Consider the following 21,881-nt stretch of genomic DNA (forward strand, 5'->3'; position numbering starts at 1 on the left):
GGGAATCGGGGAACACAAAGAAACACAAGGGTTGAAGTATAAATAGATTTAATAGACTAAGACTAAATAATTAACAATAATACTAAAGAACCAGTATTAATCCCGATACTGATATAAGATATACAGAAATTATACTCAGCCATCTATATCAGCAGGAAGCTGTGCACTCCCAGCAGTGGATAGCAAGTATCAGACACTGCAAGCGCAATGGCTTCAGGAGGAAGGGAAGGCCTCAGGGCTCCGGCACCGGGGCAAGGAGTTGTCTGGACCACCGCCATCAGGGAGAGAGCGAGCTGCGCAGCAAACTTTTCTAATTTATATTGGATGTGACGTTCATGGTATGAAATACTCCTGTTGGCCAGCCTGGGTCAAATGCCCAGGCCTTGCTCCTCCTTGTCCCTGCACCTGGCAAGGCTCGAAAACACTAACCTTGAATCCCACAGAGCCTGGCTGGCTATAAAATAAATATTTTCACAAATTCAGACACTAGAGTCTTCTAAAAGTGTAATTTTCCCCAGCATTAGAAGAAAAGTTAGTCCTGTGTCTCTCAACCCAGGACAAGACGGAAATCAGGCGAAGGAGCCAGCAAGGAAGAAGAGAGGTAGCAGGTAGGCAGGGAAGAACTAGGACAGGAATAAGAAATGTATTCCTTGGGACTGAGACAAAGCATCGCAAGTTGTTTATACTGTTTGAAGAAAAGAGAAGATGTTGCCAGATAAGAATCATGGAATTAGCATGCATAGTCTAATCTGAAAGGGTTCCTTTTGTCTTTTTCCGTAGCATTAATAATGTAATTTTCTATAATCTCAGTAGAATAAACTGAAATAATCTATAGCAGATTTTCCATGCACGTGGATAGTTCAGCATTTACCTAAGTGATTTTATTGGCAAAATACATATAATGTTTCTTGCAAATAGCAAGAACACAAGCAGCTCAGATAAATATAGTAAATCCCAATTCACTATAAATTCCTCACAATGGCTAGCTAAGATAGTAACAAACTGCACTGTCACAGCTACCATATAGCAAAGGGAACTTAAAGTTGTACAATTATCACTAATTGTTTTACATTAATTATACCACAGGGTAGTGACGTTGCTTTATTCACCATCAGAATCACAGAAGCATAAACTATTTCTCAGTGCGTGTCATCCCCGGGTATATGTACCGTTAATGGGAACAGTATGTGTTTGCTAATCAGAGGCGGAGGCAGAACGAGCATGGGAGATCAGGATGTACTTTTTATTTTTAAAAAGACTCTTGAGATCCAGAATGAACATATGGGACTAAACAATTTGAGAAAGATTTGGAACTGGAAACTTTCATTTGTATTTCCTCTTTATTTACATTGACTGGTGTTTGCAAAAATTCTGCAGATTTCAAAAATCCAAAGACAACAGTCTTTTTTGAAGGGAAGATTTTCTTGACCGTCCATATAATCGAAGGATTCATACATTAGTACAGCATTTTTACATCCTACAGAACCTGCATACTTAAAAAGTTTTTTCTAATGAAAAAAAGTAATAATGACAGTAATTCTGAATATAAAAAACAAATATCCATGGCATATAAGGCAAGAAGGGATCACTACAACCATTGAGTCTGAGCTCTTGCCAAGGGCCATCTCAGAATTTAACTTTTTCAACAAGGATTTTAGAAAAGAACCGGATTTTAACAGAGCATTTTCCAGGGCTGGGGAATTCACTACAACGCTCAGCATGTGATTACCATGGTCAATGACACATTACTAAAACAGCAAAACAAAAGATAAACTTTATTTCTATTCTGAATATGTTTAATATCAGCATTCAAATACTGGGGGGTTTACTGCATCCATCTCCTCAGATGCTTTATGTTATCAACGTCACTTTCCTGAAGCATGTACTCCATGTCATCAAGTCATTCTTGAATTATCTTTTTGATAAGTATATGGAGCGATTGCTGAATGTTTCTGAGCGCATAGCAAAAATTCCCAGTTCTTCAGTCACTTTCAAGTTCCTTTCCACGTCTCCCGTGCACCTGCTGAAACATATGAACATTTGGTTGAGTTGCAGCCATTGTCTCAATCAGGGTTGTGCCAGGATGAATCGCTGAGGAAATGTATTCCTGATAAACTCCTATTTATTTCTGATTAGCACATATATTAGCCCTTTTTAGCTCCTTCACCAACTTCTACCTTATGTTCAGAATATCATCCATTAGAATCTATTAAATCAAATGTAGCCATGATTGAATCTGCATTCTTTTCAATAAGTAGCAAATCTCCCCTGGACTTCTATGGAATCAGGAGTAAGCACGAGGCCTTTTTAGGGGTTTGACATCTTATTATTTGATATCTGGCCTTCTGTCATCTGTCATTGTTTTCATTATTACTGCACTGCTATGTTCCTTTCAACAAGTGATTGATGCTTATTATTAACAGTCCCGCTGTTGATGCTTTGTTCAGATTCTGAACTAATGCATTTTTATATGAGCTTTTATCATGGATTTAGAAGAATGCATATAAGGATATAATCTTCTGGTTTTAAGATTACCTCTTGCTAGATTCTTTTCCTTTTCTTGGGCAAAAAGTATTGAATGTGATTCCCAGTAATGTAGTCTGATTTTTTTACGCACAGTGTTAATGAGTATGTCTATTCTTAGTACATGGTCATAAATTACTTTCACCTATAAATTTCTTTTTTCTCCTTTGCCTGCTTGCATCTTTTCGATTAGCATAGGACTGTTATGAAAAATAGAGAGCTGAAGAGGGCCTTATATTATTATCAGCCTTTTCCCCCTGTTATTAAATTCTGATTAAACTGTTTTCTTGCTGATTCACTAGCCCATACTGTCCTTTTGTACTTACTCATCTCAGTTGAAATCTTTTATTTTTCTCTGGCACACCAACAGTAGAATATGCCCACATAATTTGACATTTTTTCTACGTGTTCTGACATGATGACGCAAATCTGGAATGTTACGTGCACATACATACACACAAACACACATTGTACATGATGTGTACATAGACATACTCACAATTCTGTAATGCAGAATATGCATTTCTAATGCATAAAATATGCATTAGAAAATCAACAGCCAGGGTGGTATCAGTTGTAATTGCCATGGCAGTTGTTATTAACTCACCACAAATAGTCTGTACAAACACCCCAGTTGTAATTGGTCATTAACTTCTTACTTGGGTCACTTTTATTTTACCTACCTGCTGTGCTGTGTTCTGTAGGTCTTTGACTTGGAAGAAGTGGCAAGCATGACACTCTCATGACAGAAAATGGGTTCAGGACCTTCATCTATAAACTGTTTGACTCAGGTAAAGTCGCTCGTTGTGTACTGCCCACTACGGTGGGATCCAAACTTAGTTTAGCATTTATCCATGGTTTAGTATAAACAATAAAATAGCATTTTACTATCTAACCAGATGAAGCAGGCGTCACAATGAATTATTCTTACTGTATCTGACAAAGGTCTTGATGTACATGTGGAATAGCACTGTTCTGTATGACACACAAAAAAAACCCATCCAAACAAACCAAACAATTAAAACAGCTTAGAGATTTAAGTCTTTTCCATAACAGTAAAGACAATTAGTTCAAAAAGTGGGATTTTTCTAGATTTCATTTTTGTATTTTGCATCTTCTTGATCTTTTTTATATTTTAGTTCATTGTACAGCAGTAAACAGGGCAAACAGGATTTTTTATTTTATTATGAAGTATTGACATACGCTCTTCAAACTGAGATCTTTGCCGCATTTTAACCTCATTTGATATACATAAGGGGATTTTTCAGACCTGGGTGGAAAAAATGTATTTTTATGACTTACCTGTGCTCCTGTTAAAGATTGGCAATATTGTACTAAAGTATTTATTAAAAGTGAGTGCCGGTACATCTCTTTGCCCAGGGCGCAGTGAGGACTACCTGAATGCAAGCTTTCCTCTGATGTCTTAATCTATTGACTGTGACAGTGACGCTGTTTGCTCCTTTCACAGAATTCAGCAGTGGGTTTTACCGTGGAGCGCAAAACCTGACTGCTGGGAGGGACCAGGCTGGGGTAGAGAGCGAGGAAGGGCTGCAGTCGCGCTGCCATTCCACCCAAACAACGCCATAGGGTCCATAAGCTCAGAACGTTAAAGCTCGCTCTCTTTTTCTTTTTCAGGCTCGTCTCATCTTGTGGTGAGAGAGAGACGGTGACACAAGTACAGACAGAAGCCAGCACAGAATTTCCTGGTGAAATGACTCAAATGAAATGAAACTTGTCAGGAATCAGTGATGGGTAAAGGGCCTCAAACTGCCTACTGTTCAGGGTATCTATTTGTATTGACATCTGAGTATCTGCAGCTTCAAGACCTTTCTTTGTCTCTGGAAAGGAGAATTAAGACAATTTAATACTGAAAAAAAAAAAAAAAAGGAAATGCAAGATAAGTATCCTTTCCTACATGGGTATTCCTCATCCTTATTAACAACAACAACAAGAATATGTACCTGCAAATGATAATTTAGTAGCAAATTCACTGTCACAACCAAAACATTGCTACATTGCTTCTTCTTCTATAAGATATGTGTGCATGTGTGTGTGTGTGTGCTCCCAAGTGTGCGCGTGTGTGTGGTGCATAGCAACAGACTTTGTGCCAAACTGAAAAATGTTAAATTTAGCTTGCGGTAAATAATATAGCTGGAATCCATCTTGAAAAAAAAAAAAAAAATTCGCCATTATACATAAAAATGAAATATCTGGGTAGGTTTAAGCCTTCCTGCATATTAGCTCTTCTGTCTTTGTTACGGCAGTTAAAAATATGCTTTTCAGGTATACCTGGAAGGTGGCTACATCCAAATGTCGACCTAATGAAGACTAACGAAATAAAAAAAAAATAAAATTAAAAAAAAATCTTAAAAAAATATGCTTTTTTGGGGGGGGTGGTGTGGTGGTGGTTTGGGTTCTTTTTTTCATTTCTGCTTTCCATGCAAACTATCATCTCCCGCTGTCACAGAGAAGAAACCGGCGTGTGACTGATTCGTTTCTCTGATTTTTTAATCCGTTTCGAGCAGCCCAAACTGGACGTTTTTCGCACGCCGACGCCGGTGTGCGCGGACCGGCGCGTCCCTCCGGGAGGGAAGCGACCTTCGGGCCGGGGTACCCCGCTTCACGGACGCTCTTATGGGGGGGCCGAGCGGGACGGAGAGGGGCGAGAGGGGGGAATAACCCCCCACCGGGGGGCAGCGGGGTCGGGACCGGACACGGCGGCTCCCCCTCCCCTCCCGCCGTCTCCCGCGCCCGCTGTCCGCGGTGCTGAAGGCTGCAGGTCCGCGAAGGGGCGGGGCGCGGCGGCGAAGGGGGCGGGAGGGGCGCGCTCCCGCCGGCCGCGCCGCTCGCGCAGGCGCGCCGCCGCCGCCGCCTCGCCGGCTGCGCCGCCCGCCCGTTGAGCGCGAGGGAGCGCGGGCGAGCGCGTGTGAGGGCAGGGCCGGGCGGCGGGCGCGCTCAGGCGGCGGGAGCACAGCGGCGCCGTCGTCGTCGTCCCCGTCGTCGTTCGTCGTCCCCTGTCTTCCCCCCCCCCCACCTCCCCTTCATTTCCGGAGCCGGGACGCGGAGCGGAGCGGCGGCAGCTCGCAGCAGCAGCGGCTCCTCCCGCGCCTGCCGCCCGCTGAGGGGCCGTTTTCGTTTCTTCCCTGCCGTGGTTGGGTTGCCCCCGCCGGCCAGTCAAGGATCTAATTTGCTGACGAGCGCGCTCGGCCGCGGCGGAGGAGGAGGAGAAGGAAGGAGGAGGAAAGGGCTGTTTCCGTGGCTTTGTGGATGCTCTACTTTTCCTGGAAATGCAAAAGATTATGCATATTTCTGTCTTCCTGGCTCCCGCGTTGTGGGGACTGATCTGGGGGGTCGCTTCTAACAGCATACAGATCGGTAGGTGTCCGCCTGCCGGGGGGCATCGCGCTCTTCCCGACGGCTCTGCCGCCCCTCGTCCCCTCCGGCATTTCCCCTCATGTCGCCGGGGAGGCCAGCCCGCCGCGGTACCCGCCCGGCGCTCCCCTCCGGCAACCGCGGCCAGCGCCTCCCTCGTCCCCTTGCCGCCCCCCCACCTCACCCCCAGCCGCACCGGACGGGCACGGGTACGGGACGGGACTCGCACCGGCAGCCCCACCGGCACCCCCGCCCAGCTTAGCCCCGGCGGCGGGAAGGGAGACGGTCCGGGCGCTACCCTGCCCGCCTGATACGTGTGTGTGTGTGTGTGTGTGTGTGTGTGTGTTTCCCTGCAGGGGGGCTGTTCCCGAGGGGCGCCGATCAGGAGTACAGCGCGTTTCGGGTAGGGATGGTTCAGTTCTCCACCTCGGAGTTCAGGCTGACGCCCCACATCGACAACCTGGAGGTGGCCAACAGCTTCGCCGTCACCAACGCCTGTGAGTAACGGGCGCCTGCGCACGCCGCGGCGGTGGGAGGCGGTGTGTGCGCGGTGCGGGGCGGGGGGGCGCTAAGCCGTGGGAACGCCCGGCCCCGGCCCTGGGGAAACGGGGCGCGGGGTCTCCCTTTCCCTCCCCCGCCGAGGTTCCTGCCCCGCGCTTCGCATGAGGCGGCTGCGGAGCCTTCGCCGTTAAGCGGGGGCAGTCGAGGGGGCCGCGGAGCGGGCGGCTGCGGGGGGCCATCAGCCATTTTACGCCGCGCGGCGTTGCGGGCTCCCATCTCCCCGGTCGGCTCCTGGGGGTCCCCGGGGCCTGTCCCCTCGCCTCCCCCTCTCGGCCTCGCCGGGAGCCGACCGGCCGCCCGCCGACGGGCGACGGCTGGGCGCCAAAGGCGCGGGGGCGGCAGGTTCCTGCCGCCCCCGCGCCTTTGGCGCCCAGCCGTCGCCCGTCGGCGGGATGCGTGGGCGGCCGGCGGGTGTCTGCCCTGGCTCCTCCTCCGGCGAGGCCGGGCCCGGCCCCACGCGGGCCGCGGAGCACATGGCGTCGCTCGGGGAGGCGATGGGGAAGTCGAAGCCGGGAGCCCTTGGGCGGGCAGAGGCGGCGGGGGGGTGGGGTGTGTCCGGCGGTGATGTCCGCCTCTGCCAGCCGCTCCGCCGCTGCGCCCCCGGTGCAGGTTGACCCCGCGGAGCCGGCGGTTGGGCGGCCCGGGGGTGTGATGAAGGGGCGGCTGCCACCAGGGTTATGCTGTGGTGGGAGCGGTGAGCGGGAGGCTGCCGTTCCCGCAGCGAGGAGGGACGGTTCGGCCGCCCCGCTGCCCCGCCTGAGGTGCCCCGTTGCGGGCGATAGCCCAGCCCGCTCTGGTGCCCGCTCCCGGCGAGCTGCGGCTCATCGGCCGCCCGGTGCCCCGCTCCCCCGAGGCGTTTCCCCGTCCCTCCCTCCCCGGGGCAAGGCGTGAGGGACACTGCATCTGGAGATCAGCTGTCAGCGAGAGCAGTTTCCCTCCATTGGGGACCTCTTTTTTAGCTGCGCTGTGGTAGGTGCGGTGATGCTGAAGAGGGGCGTCTCGGCACAGAGGCTGGGATGGGTGGTGCAGGAGCGCAGCCCGCGGTGCTCTCAGTGGCATGTGTGAGGATAGGAGGGTACAGCGCACGTAGCTGAAGTCAGAAAAGGTCAGAGCACATAACCAGCCACAGTAAGGCTACTTTGCCAACCTTTGCAAGCTGCTTGGGGAGTTCTTCCTTTCTTAGGTAATGAGGGTTTCCAGCAACCGGAACTGCATGTAGTTGGTATTTGCGGTACTGAGAATACTGTACAGTAGCTGCAGTACTGTTACTGGGACTGTCGGTGAAGTAAGGGATTGTGTAGTGGTCTGGATGGCATTCTGCAAAAGTGTGATTGGTCTTTCTGTGTTTCTCAGTTCTGCAAAATGAACAAAATCCTGAAAATAATTTGCGTAAAACGCCAGAATATTTGTTTTCCTACTAGTACTAGAGACAAGTATAGCCACCTGTTCTTTGAGAAAGTAATTGGTACAGATTTTTCTCCATCCCCATCAAGTTTTTTATCAGTATTTCTGTCATGCATCTGTCTTGTTCTTGAGCTTAGCTGTCTTCCTTGGAGAACTCTTAGAATACTCAGATGACATCTGTTGGCTGTAGACTGCAATGATACACTTTGAGACTTCCAGCAGAGGGGAGATACTATCCACGTTTCGGGTTTCCTTTTGTCTGAACCTTGTCCAAGGCTTCCATTTTCAAGCAGTTTGAAGAGCACCAAATTAAGATGTCAACATGTACTTGCTTTTTCATCACCTCAATCACCACTGATGATTTAGTCAAGTTATCTTGTCAATTGGGTTTAATTGACTAGTGAAGCATATGCTAAAAATACGTATATAGTATTTCCTTGATTACCTTTCGAAGAGGGTTTGATTGGGGAACAAGGAGTTCTGAAGACAGGTATTTGCCATATAAGAAGTAGAATTTAGTAGTTGATTGCAGAGCACTGCAAACACAAATGGTTAAAGAGGATCCATTTTTTTTTTTTCCTTCTTTATGCTTGTTCTTGTTCGAAATACTGAAAAATCTGCAGGTTGGGGTGGTTTTTTGTTTTTTTTTTTTTTTTTTTTCCCAGAGTAAAGTACAAAGAACCCATGTCCGAAGCCAGCATTATCAACAGTTAACAATGCAGGTATAAAAGAAGGTCACAGAAAAGTAGGATAATATGAAACGGAAAATGGTTCAGTATTCACCCAGATACTTTACTCCAGCAAGGTGATTTGACTTCACGGAAATGTAGTGGCAGGCTTATACCGTAATAGAAGTAATGACCTTTTTCTGCCCTAAAAATAATAAATTTTCTAAAATCAGCAACTGGAATATTACAGCTTTCAATTTAAAATCCCCAAACCCAATTTAAAATCCCCCAAAGAAGGCTGCAGGAGCTCTGGGTAATGGTGCAGGAGGTGTGTTGTGCGGCCATGCACCCCAGCAGCCCAGCTGGGTTGTGCCTGCCTCCCTTACACTACGCAGGCACCAGAGGGAAACCGGGGCATACAATTCCATCCGCTTTAAAAACAGACAAATAAAAACCCCACTGTTAAACTATCTAAAGGAATCTTCGAACTTAGCATCAGCATTTGCTCCGAGTTCCTTGATGGAGCAAACAGGTTTTAGATGAACGAGCTGTACTCGTTGCTGGTACTACTTTTAAATTAGGTTCCTGAACTTCCAGAAAAGAGGAGACAGTGGTCATATACCACTGAGAGGTGTTTGAAACAGCATAAGAATACTCAGTCATTTAAAGGTGACCTGAAGATGTATGTAGCGGAGGAGGAATGGAGTCTCAGTGAGTAGAGAGCCTTAACTCATGTAATATATCCACAACAAATAGTTATTGTAGGTTGTTGGTCTGTTTCAGGTCTTGTGCAAAGCTGTGTTGACAGGTCATCAGGAGTAGCTGTTGGAATCTAATTGCAGTTTGACACCTCGAAAGTTGGTGTCACTAGGAGGCTTAATGGTTTTGATTGAGAGATGTGGAGTCTTTCTTCAGACTGATGGCACGATTAAGAGAAATGTTTGATGCCGTGACTACTGTTACATCCCTCAAGAGAAGTGGGCTAGACTTAGCCCTCTTTGAGAATTCTTTGTGATTCAGAAGATTCCAGCCTAGCTGGTAAAGGCTAGTTACAAATTGGTTCACTCTAACAGAACCTTTTTGGCTTTTAACAGCTGGGGCAGAGGTACAGCACTGCAGGTAATTCATAGGGCGGAATTGGAAGGTATCCAAACCGCTGGACTTTATTGTCCTTCAGCACAGTGTAATTGAGTCTCATCTAATTGGAGAAGTGCTGGCCATCAGCAACATCAGATTTTTCCTTCAAAACAAGAAAAGAGGAAACTGGTGAAGACAAAGTCCTTTCCCCTTAAATCCACCAACCCAAACAGGTATAGTTGTATTATGTACTCACGTCTTTTTTCACTGGAAGGATGTTGGAGTCATCTAAAGAGAGGTTTCCTATGGAGTACTATAAAACCTCCATAACGGTAACAAGTTTTTCATATAGTAGTTTCAGCACAGAGGTAATATATGCACAATCTTGGATGCTTAGTCCTGCTGGCTCAAGAGCCAGTGTTGAGCTTTTCTGTTTTAAATCAAGTCTTACAGCTCTGCAGGGATCACTGCACCATGACATTAGGGCAAGGGGATGCTGATTCATGCATAAACCTTAGATCCTTTCATTAGATCTTCAACCAGCAGCTTTGTAAACCTATGAATATCTAGCATGTTGCAACTTGGGAGTCATGGCAAAGGTTTTCCCAGCCATTTGGGAATATAATGCTATAGATTGCATTCTTAAAGAAATAGCATTCAGCATACTGCTGGCAAAATGATTAAAGAATAAACAAAAAAAAAGATGTCCTGTACTGGTAAAGACAGAAGAAATTTAGATGCGTTTATTTGAATTAAAATTACTGTGGACCAAACCCAAATATATTTCACAATAAATTATTAGAACTGATTTTGAAGGGAAGGAGAAATTTGTGAAATGTTTATGTTTTGGTTCATTCGTATTCCTGGACCTTCTCTTTTCCTTTTCAGTATAAAACATTTCTCAGGCTTGGTGAGCAGATGTGAAATAGGTTCTGTACCCCTTTGTAATTAAATGGACAAGATCAGATGGGTTTCTGTAGAAAAAAGATATAATAAAACCAAGATGTAGCCTACAATAGGAACTCTGGTGCTTTTCCTGCTCTCGAAACATTTCTCCCCTCAAAATCAAGCTCTGTAGCAAACTTTAAATGTTCATCTGTTCTGAGAGTTATTTGTAAAGAAACCTGGGGTATTTATTGTGTGAAAGTGCTGTCCCTGCTGTGCATCTTTGCTCCTGGCTCACAGAGCTTTTTCACAGAGCTGTGATCCAGAGTGTGGGCAGATACAAATACGACAGTTTTGGCTTGGCTACGTTTCAGATTTTATTATCTGATCATTGCATTAATTTTGTCCATATATCTGAAATAAAAATTTACCATGCAGTTTTAAATATAGTATGAATATATATTTTACTCTGATAAAGCTTAAAGTGAGTTATATTTAATAGCAGTTTATGAGTAGCATATCAATCAAGGCTTAAACGTACCGATCGAGCTCTTAAATCAAGCAATATTATCAGTCAGTCTCTTCAATATATTCATATGTTTATATATGCTTTTATTTATATTTAAGATATGAAAATGTAGTACCTTTTTTCTTTTTATGGTAACGAAAGCTTTCGTTTACACCGACTTTGATAGGATTATTGACTGCACGTAGCTGGGGATGTACTTAACTCCTTGCATACATAAGACTTACTGTACTATCCAGTGTGTGTTACAGACCCTAAACCAAGGACCACTGCATTAAGTGATACCATTACTGCCGATTTCTTTAGTTCTTTTATCAAGCTTCTCATGATTAAAATATTTTTGAGAATTAAGGGATGTTTAACAGCTAAATAATTATTTTTTGAGCAGTTGATAATTACCAGGGAAGTATATAATAACTGAGAATATGTTATTAGTTTGAAAATGCATTAAACAGGTAAAGACTATTCTATTACCATTATGTAGAAAATTAAGATAATCAGCATAATAAATTTATCAGACATCTTCTGTGAAAACATGATTAAATTGTAAAAAAAATACTTGCTCAAGGAAAATAAAAATTTAAATTAATGATTCTCTAATATGTTCTGGTAGGACTAATTCTCAGGAAAGTAAGAGGAAGAAATAACCTGCAGTAAATGTAAAGGTGTATATATATGTATGTATGTGATTTAAATCTACATACATACATACTTGGTGCACAACAGTTTATTTTAAATGTCACATAAATAAAAACCAGGACATTGGTTAAACCCTACAATTCATTTTCTGAAGAGGATTATCTCAGAGCTGTTAGTAGTAAGATAATTTATCACTTTTAAGTCAGTGTTCTCACCCCTGTGAATTGAGTGCATGAATTACTGATTTTTTTATATCGAAGGTTCATGCCCATATTCTGGAACCAACGTCACTGCAACTGAAGACAAGGAATGTCAGGTCAGACTGAAAATGACACTGAAAAGATATCTGAATAGGTAAAAAATTTAGTTGTATATATCAAACTCTCTCCATATGTATATGTGAGTGGGCTTCTTATATGACAATTAGCTGGAACTTTCATTTCTGAAATGAACAAGATTTTTCCATGATGTTGTAACTGATCATTGCATTTATCAGAACATGAATGTGGTAATATCTACATTTAGAAAACTGTGTACAGGGTTAAGTTCCTTTTGCCATCTAGATTTCTGAAAAGGTATAGGGAGAAAGCCTGCATGTTTTTATACAAAATATGTAGGTTTGTGGAGCATCATTATTATTTTGACTTGAAAGTGTAATGTGTTCCTTTAATAAGTTCATTAAAAAAGTCTGCATTGACTACAAGTACATATTACATGTAACCTTGTTAAAACTGAGAAAGGGCTTTGATTTAAATGGATAAGTCCTTCCAATAATGAATTATTTATGGATAAACAATAAGGAGTGAATAAAAGCATCAATCAGTGAATGCACATTGTAAAACAGATCAACAGTAAGGAGTAGAAGCAGTTTTTAAATAATCACGTTGAACAAATTCATATTCTACCTTCTAAAATCAATAACTGTGCTTAAAATACTGCTATTGTATTTATTTGCATGCAGTTACAGAGTGGTATAGTTGTCTTTTGAAATACTCTTTACTTTATCTATCTGTATATAGGCCTGCCATAGAACATTTTTTATTTTTAAATGCAACACTGCTGTGCCCCCTTGTTTAATCTTTGATTATTTTTTTTAATTTTTTTTTATTTTTTATTGTTTTAAGAAAGGTTCTCAAATCAGGCAGTTTATGGGGAGATTACTTTTTTCCCCTTAAAATTGCCATTTGGGAAATTACTATAGAGAGTTAACATTTCTGTCTTGAGTCTGATTTAATATACAGATACTTAATGCATTTACCTATGGCTAGTCAGTTTATGAGAGTGTAAAAAACGTTTACAAGAAAAAGATAATTATTATGATTCTGCAACGAGGTGTGGTTCAGCTGCAGCTACTGCTGTCTCCCACCACCTGCTCCCAAACCCGACTCGGAGAAATTAATAGGATTTTTTTGAGGGCTGAAATGTTAGATGCAGTTCAACTAAAGGTGATGGAATCAAGCACAAGAAATGTCTTATTTCAGCTCTAATCAACTATTTTATTTGATATCAGAGGAAGGATATTCAGGTCTGTATTCATTCACTTAAACCAGCCTGTGATTGCTTTGTATGCTTGGGGTGCTGGGTCTGTAACTGAATTACCAATCACTTCAGCTAGTCCGTGAATGACTTACCGAGCTTTATTGCACATGAAAATGGTATCTTTGTTACTTAACTACAGAAGGTAAATGTGCTTGCATTTCACTGCTGAAAAGAAAGAGTACTCTGCTATTTGTTTTTTAAAATAGACATATTTTTTTCAAATGATTTTTCCAATGGACAAGAGTAGGACAAAATTCTGTAAAATGTTCATATTGGCTCTGACTCATAAATGCACACTCACACACCTGGTAAGAGAATTTCAGAGCTCAATAACGGCCAGTAGCTAATTATATGAAATGTTCAAAATAGATATATGAACACATGCTTGCCATGCTATTCCACCTATTCAGTTTAATCTCAATTTCAAGTAGTTAATATTACATGGTTTTGATGCTGCAATTTTTCAGGCTACTGTGGTTAAAATTGTCATACCACTGTCATTTATGGCCAGTATAAATGTGTTTAAAAGTTTAAAAACATGACTTGGGGTGGAAAAGATGCCTCCGCTTATTGCATGCAGATGGCGTGAACTGATTTTCTTTCACATGCTTTGAAAATTACAAGAAACAGATTCTTTCTAAATATGCAATATGATAGATAATTTAAACAGCAATCTGTTAGGTAATGTGGAGATTTTCTCATCATCTATATGGAGAAGACTGCTTTCAGAAGTCATGTCAACAACAGGGCTGGAGAACTCAGCAGAATGGTTCTGCAACTGGTTTGCAGCCTGGAGAAAGGATTTGTTTTATTTTCTTTGGTTTTCTGCTTTTTATGAATGTATTTGATAGTTGTAGGACCCCAGTCTATATCCATAAAATGGAAAGGCTAATGTGGTTTACCATCCCACGTAACATGGATCTAAAATATTTCAATGTGTTGCGTCCCCTGGTATGTGTAAGCTATCTCAGAATGTCTGCAAATGTATGCTAATGAAATAGACTGTGCAGCTCTGAGCAAGTCCGAGTAATTTGTTGAATAATCTCACAAATCTTTGAAACTGAGGATGTCGAGGATTAGCTGGCTCAAAATGTTCCTCCCTGATAGTAGTTATGAGTTGTTTTTGACAAAATGTCTTCCAAGCCAAAATGCTAATTTTTTTTTTTTCTTTTTCCTTCATATGAATCTGGGGGACACTTTAATAGCACAGTCTCAGGGGGAGTTCTTGGTACAAATGTGGGATCCTGCACATCTTTCCTACATGATTGTGCCCTGTGGAGATGTACTGATATCAGGGAGCTTATTCCAGGTGTGATATTTGGAAAGCAGGGTAATAATTTGCATGGCTAGTGCATGCCAAGCTCATACTTACATAAGATACAGCATTGTTACTTATAGGAGAAGCAGGATTGATCCACACTGGGATTACAGTGAGTGGTTAGGAGAGTCATCCAGGATTTAACCCAGTTATTTGATATCTTGTCCATGTCAGGCAGAGGACCTGAATTTAACCCTTTGTCTTTCACTTCCCAGTGGAATGCCCTTAGTGCTGGGCCATTTTTGTTTTGACATCAGTCTCCCTCTCTGTCTGTCACTCTTCTTCATTTTTCCTGCCTTGATTAATTTTTGGTGAAAAAAATCTCAGTAATCTTACTTTTGTCCTGATGCTGGAAGGGGGAAAAGTAACTTTTAGGTTTTGGAAGCATGAAGACAATTTTTTGCCCTTTTTGTTATTATGATAAATCATAGAGGAAAATAAAAATACAATGTTAGGAAAATTCATTTATATTAATTTAAATAATTGCTCAATCAACAAATATTAATTGACCAGATTTATGCATAGCTTTAAACTTTTGAAGTAATTTTAAATGAACACCTGGAAACATAAACATATCATTTTATTATATTTAAAGACTAGATGGATTCGGGGGATCAGAAAATAGATGAAAATATGAGTCACTATACATTAGAAATTGCAGTATGTGTAGTTTTGATTTCACTCACAGCCTTACGTCTGCCCCATTATAAGGTGCTTTCACTTGGTGAGAGTGGATCATGCTGAAATTCTGAAAAGTCATGACTGGAAAGTCATTCAGTCCTTTTACTGACTAATCGGATTAGTTCATGTATTCAGCAACCTGATTCCATAGTCTGGGATTCCAGAGTAATAAGGCCAGACTATTTTTGCTCACTCAAATAAATGGTCAAGCTTCTACTAATGGTAGTAGGAACAAAACCAGATCAAAAATTCATATTATTTCTTCTTTGGTGTGGGTGTGGAAGACTGATTATTTTGTATATGGAAAGAGGTAGGGATTAAACAATTCCTAAAAAGTGCTAAAATGTTTGAGCATCTATTTGACCTACAGAATATTTTTATCAAACTTTATAGTACATGCTCGTATATGACCCTGTTGTGCTTTTTTTAAGCACACATTTCTTAAGTACTTTGTCAGGATTCAGTATGGAAACTTTAGAGAAATTATTAGACCATTTCACTTCAGTATAAATACGTGAATAGATCTGTTAGCTTAGCTAAAAAAGGAAAGGTTTGGTCCATGCTTCTGTAGGTGAAAAGGAAAAACAATGCTTGCTCCCCTCCTTTGCGTTTGATCGTGGATGTTATTCTTTGGAAAAATCTTTGCATAAATTTGAAGTTTTCATTTTTTCTTAACTCCTTTTTCACTTGTAGGAAAATGCATTTTGACTTGACTTTATAGAACTCAGAAGTGAACTTCTGCTATACAAGTAAGCATCTGTGAGCTGTGAATATTGAATTTTTAGCAAGTGGAGCACTTAATGTTTCTTTGAGCTTATCTATTCACTTCTATTTCAATATGATAAAAAGAGAATATATTCTTCAATATCTCCATTTCTGGAGGTACCTTAAATTCACTTGCAGTTAATACAACTGAAGACCTAGCTTGTGATACTCGCACTACCCTGTGTGACTTCGAGGTGCAGCTCCAGAAAATCTGTGTGTCCTGTAAGTCCTGCACATCTGGCAGCCTGTGGGGATGCCTCAGATATCCAGCGTCTAAAATAGCACTTGGTACATGTACTTAGTAACCTGAATAATTTCCTGAGTTTCGTGAGAAAAGAGTATGTCTGTAAAGACCCAAACAACTTTTAGGAACTCTGACATTTTTGTAGGCTGTTAAATACGGTTGCAATTAGTTCGTGTTTGTAGTAGAAGGCATGGATCATATTAAGTCATGAATTAGTCATTCCAAATAAATATGTATTTTCAAGGATACTGTAAGCCTGTTCCAACATGTTGAAGAGTATCGGGTTTGCGTGGCAAGGTTTTTGGGGCTACAGGAGTGGCTTCTGTGAGAAGCTGCTAGAAGCTTCCCCCATGTCTGATAGAGCCAATGTCAGCTGGCTTCAAGATGGGCCCACCACTGGTCAAGGCTGTGCCCATCAGTGATGATGGTGGTGCCTCAGTGGGAATATATTTAAAAAGGTGCGGGGGGAACTGCCAGAGACCAACCAGGAAAGAGGAGTGAGAGAAACAACTCTGCAGACACCAAGATCAGTGAAGAATGAGGGGGAGGGGGTGCTTCAGGTGCAGGAGCAGAGATTCCCCTGCATCCCAAGGAGGAACCCACGTCGGACCAGGTGGATGCACGAAGGAGGCTGTGACCCCATGGAGAGCCTGCTCTGGAGCGGGCTCCTGCCAGGACCTGTGGCCCCATGGAGAGAGGTTTGCTGGAAGGACTTGTAACCCCATTGGGGACCCATGCTGGAGCAGTCTGTTCCAGAAGGACTGCACCCTGTGGAAGGGACCCATGCTGGAGCAGTTTGTGAAGAACTGCAGTCCATGGGAAGGACCCACTTTGGAGAAGTTCATGGAGGACTGTCTCCTGTGCGAGGGACCCCACACTGGAGCAGAAGAAGAGTGTGAGTTGACCTTCTCTGACTTCCAATTGGCAGTAAATTAATTTCCCCAGGTTGAGTCTGTTTTGCCCATGACAGTTATTGTTGAGTGATCTCCCTGCCCTTCTTGACCCACGAGCTTTTTGTTATATTTTCTTTTGTCCAGCTGAGGAGGGGAGTGATAGAGTGGCCTTGGTGGGCATCTGGCATCCAGCTGGGGTCAACCCACCAGATACGTATCTGCTTTTCCTGTTAGTTTTGTCATTTTGGAAATGCAAAGAGTGGTTCACTTCATTTTAGTATTTTTGTTTTCCTTTCTGTATGGAAATGTTTCTGGCTTCTTTTTGGATCCGTCAATACAGTGGTTCAGTCAGTGTTGCGGCTTCTAGCATTACTTTCCATTTTTTGGTACGCAGAATCGTGATTTCCTGTGCCTGTGTTTCTGGCTTTATCTTGCTCTCCAGGAAATTGCAGTGTTCAATTTTCGCAGTATTTCATTGTTACATGAAATCTTGAGATGTACATGTTGCAGCTTTTAGAAGCCATTTTCCAAACTAATTATCAACTGCCTTAAAAACCAGATGTATTAGAAAAAAAGTTCACTTGCTGTGCTTCCTCTCTCCATGTAGGTTTCAACAATGTAGATCTAATTTTGAAGTTTCTTTTTTTTTTTTCTTTCCTTGTTCTGTTCTCATAGCACTTAAAACAGTTCTCCAAAACAAGTGTTGCTAGTACAGGGTTTTTAAAAAGACTGTGAAAGTAATTGTGCTAATTATTTAATTTTGACACATTGATGTTTCTGTAGAAATAAATTTATGAATTTAAAATTAGGTTTCTTATTTACTAAATGTCATTTGAAACTTCCTGAGGAAGCTAGCAGTGTTTTCAGGAACATGGTTAAACGTAGTCATACCACTGCAGATTGCTTACCAACTGTGAGCTTAGTTTTGTGCACTGCAATTTAATTGTCTTTGCTTTTGGTCTGATTTTTTTCCTCTTGAAGAAAACCCCTTCTTTTCTTCTGTAGGCTTCCTTTTCCTCCTTTAATCTCTGCCAACCACTTAAGTATACCAAAAGTATCCATTTCAGGAACCCTAGTCCGCCTCATTAGAATTTTCTTCTGCTTTCCAGGTTCAAGTTTGTTCAGAAGACCTTACTCACTGACTGATTCTGTTCAGGGTAAAGATCCGTTTGGCAATAGTGACTACAGTGATGAATGTAAAGTGGGGTTTTTCTATTTGCTTGCTTGTTTGTTTTTCTGAATGCTTTCTGTATTAGAACTCAAGAGATCTCATCTCGTTCCAAAGCAGCTTCCTAAATGCTCATGACAGACCAAAGGAGAGACTGTGTAACTTGACAAGCCAGCAAGAGGTGTACCTCACTGTGACTGTGCTGTAGGAGAGGGGAAAAAAAAGGTCTCATGCAGTGCAGATCTGTCCTACGCATCCTCCACACTTTTAACCCACAGCCTAGATGTGCATATTGCAGTTTACGTTGCTTTTGATATTTCTGGAAATTCCTTGTTCTGTAATCCGTGAAGGCTTTGTATACTTGCTGTGAGTCCTTCCTAGCTGTGGTGACATCTCCAATTCTGTTCCATGAAGCAGGCCCATTCAAGCCAGTCCCCAAAGTGATTTGGAAACTATGGTGCGTAACACTGTCATTTGTACAAACTGGGAACTTGGAACTGAGTCCAGGAAGGGAACAAGGCTGGAGGCATCTGTATTACCCAAATTTAGGAGTGAGAATTAAATGCTTGACAATGAAATTGGCAACAGTTAGCACGCACCTAATGGAAAAGATATCAAGTCAGCCTAAGGAACAGAAAGCTGCTCTTTAGAAGCTTGTAACTGAAACTGTCAAACTAAAACTGTTCCTCTCCCTTCTTGGGTGACTGACCACAGCTCTGAGGCAAAGGAATTAAGATTAATGGCCAGAAGCTACTTTCTCAGCTAATAATGGGTTTAAACGCTCTAGTTGTATGGTGCTCTGGACACTGTGCAGATCTTCCACATTTTGGGTGGAATAGCCCAATGGTGTAGAAAGAAGTGAGAGAGTCTCAGAGCTCAGAGGACGGTAGAAAAGAGGAGCTGACTTTTTTCCTTCTTTATGCAACAGTTGGGACCAGGGTGAGAAGGATATTTTTTTACACATGAAAAGAGAAGCAGTTATACAATCAGGTCTCTTTTTCTCTGGGCTGTACTAACTTCAAGGTTTCTCATTAGATTGAAATTCTTCATCTTATCTTGTACTGGTAGACCTGTATTTTTGAACCTGGTATTGTAACAGAAAATACGTCCTCTGGCCTCCTTAGGAGGCATTGCAGTGTGTTTTTTGGATGAGTTCATTACTATCCTGAAGTTTCAGTTCATATTCTATACCATATATTTTAGGTGGTAAAAGTTAGTGCTGTTTGTATTTAAGCTGCGCTGGTCATGAGCAACATGGTACTTGCTCTTCCCATGGGTATAGTTGCTTCATTGTTTCTAGATAAAGTTCAGGGTAGGGATTTTAATCTGTAGAGTTCTGTGGATAGAGATTTCTTCTTGTTTAGCTGTAATGGCAGCTACGTTCATGGGCACTTAAGCTAATAGGCACTAGGTTTAAAGATTAGGATGCTATTGACAGGATGTTCTCTTGGAGGATGCTCAACTTTCTTAGAGTGTTTTTCATGATCTGTCAAACAATCTGTTTCATCCAAAGTATTTGCTGAAGGACCTGATTGGAAAATGAGAAGAGGAATTATTTTTAGGAATGATGTTTCCCTTTTGGTCATCAGAAAAAATAAGATTAGCTTGTTTATTTCTGTATAATCTTCATTTAGGGAATGATTAATTCATATCAAGCTCCATTTCTATGAAGGGAAAAGTAGGAGATGGCAATAAAGCACTCAGGTTTTGTTTTTCCACCCTTTTTTTTGAATTACTGGGCACAAAGAATGGAAGTTCCATTTAGGGTAAAGTGCGTAAGGGAAATATGTTCCTATCACCCTTTAGAGGCATATAACATATGCTATATGCATATTTCCTGTGTAGAAACAGGAAGCAAAATTTCAAGGAAATTTCCTTTTCAATTTCCTTTTCAAGGAAAAGCAAGCTTAGAAACAAATAAACAGTCTTGTCAAGATCTGGATTATTCATACACAGCACAAAAAGTGAACAATTTAAACCTGGAAGTCGGAATGATAGCAGGAATAACTGCAGTGATGTGTTGTTGAATAGCAAATGTGTGCATCAAGAGAAAAATGAACAGAACAGCCTTGTGCTGGTGTGTCTGTACCTTTTTTATAGGCAATGAAATAATAGCGATCACAAAATCTTATACAGCCCTCAGGAATAGGTTTACTAGATTTTCCTTCAAAATCTCTGTTCAGTTGATGTAACTCACTGCGACAGCTACTGTGGGACCAAATCCTGAAAGGTTCGGGGTGCTTAGCATGCCAGCAAGTTATCAGGAATTACCAAAGGTGAGGAGGGATACGATTCACAGGATTTGTGACAGCTTTCCCCATGATTTGACTACAGTTCATCCCATTTTAGCTCACCCACATGATTATGAAAAAAAAAAAATACAGAAAATGTTTGGAGTTTTAAATTAAGAATAAACATTACAGAGAGTTCACACATGGCTGAATTACATGGTGTGTTTTGCATTACTAAATTACTATGACTGATGACAGGTAGAGGCTGTAATTCTAATCCTGTTGTGATACTGGCTGGGTACCAGTGCACGCTACCATTCTTTCTGGTTTTGTGTGACTGTATTTCCTTCCCACACAGAAGGGTGGTTTTGAACAGTCAAAAACAGTCAGTGCTCTGTCACCTCCGCAAATGTCAGCAAGAACTCTCATCCAGAGCAGAGGTGCTTCATAGGACTCCTGCGTCTGCTGTCGACAGGTAGTCACAGTTGAGCAGAACACACAGTCCTTATTAAAATAAAGCCATTTGCTTAGGTAGCAATAGTGCTAGCTCTTAGTGATTAACTTGGAATACAGTAATTGACTGGCCTAAATAAACTATAATTAGTTAAAAAAAAAAAAAAGTCTAGGAACTCTGGCAATGGTCAAGATGGAAATTCCTTTGAACCATTGCTTGTTCTTCAACGCAAATATTCTTCTGGAGATTGTTTGAGAACATGACTTAATCAAGAGAAATCTTGTTGAATGGAACAGGCTGCAGTGACGATCTGCCTATGCACTTCTTTCTGTCTTTGAAATTATTCTTTCTCAGATTCATTATGTTTGGATCTTTAGCCATACATCTCCTCTCATAGTGAATGTCATGGAAGTTTTCTTTTTTGAGAAGTGGTTACTTTTAATCACATCTAGTTGTAATTCATTATAAGCTGTAGTTATATTTTTTTTAAAAAAAGGATAGTTTCAATGAAATCATCAGCATTGTGGTTGAGTTTTCTGGTAATATGGCAGGCAGCAGTTATTGGTTCCTCTAAAAATGTAACACCTTGATGGTATTTCTTTCAATATTTTAACTTCTTTTCACAAACTCTTTGACAACAAATGAAACAAACCAAAGCGTCTCTCTTTAGAAAATATTCATGTGTACCATCTTGTGGTGATAATCTACCACTTTTAAGATTCAGGCGACATACAGTACACAGAATGGTTATTTGTTCACCCTTTGTGCATAGTCTAGAAAATGTGTACAGGAAGGATTTTATATTTTTCTTTCAATGACAATCGAAGCTCATGATGTAGTGGATTGTCTTTTCTTTGGTTTCTAATTTCATGTTCTAAAACTTGGAAACTTGGAAGATTATGCTCATTTAGCACAAGCTTAACCTCCCATTTG

At 41.8% G+C, this 21,881-nt stretch overlaps 1 protein-coding gene across 3 annotated transcripts in view; it reads left to right on the top strand.

Annotated features, from left to right (window-relative positions):
* The first annotated feature begins 5,792 nt into the window (after positions 1-5,792).
* GRIA2 (glutamate ionotropic receptor AMPA type subunit 2) overlaps positions 5,793-21,881 on the top strand; it is a 91,828-nt gene continuing 75,739 nt past the window's right edge. For 2 of the 3 annotated variants that reach the window (XM_074147094.1, XM_074147095.1), the window contains exons 1-2: positions 5,811-5,898; positions 6,252-6,392. In XM_074147094.1, coding sequence (XP_074003195.1) covers positions 5,811-5,898; positions 6,252-6,392 — 229 coding nt within the window. Of the gene's footprint in view, positions 5,899-6,251; positions 6,393-21,881 lie in introns of all 3 variants that reach the window. The other variant, XM_074147096.1, reaches the window with a different exon arrangement.

The sequence above is a fragment of the Numenius arquata genome, chromosome 5 (genome assembly GCF_964106895.1).
Source record: "Numenius arquata chromosome 5, bNumArq3.hap1.1, whole genome shotgun sequence".
Lineage (NCBI taxonomy): Eukaryota > Metazoa > Chordata > Aves > Charadriiformes > Scolopacidae > Numenius > Numenius arquata.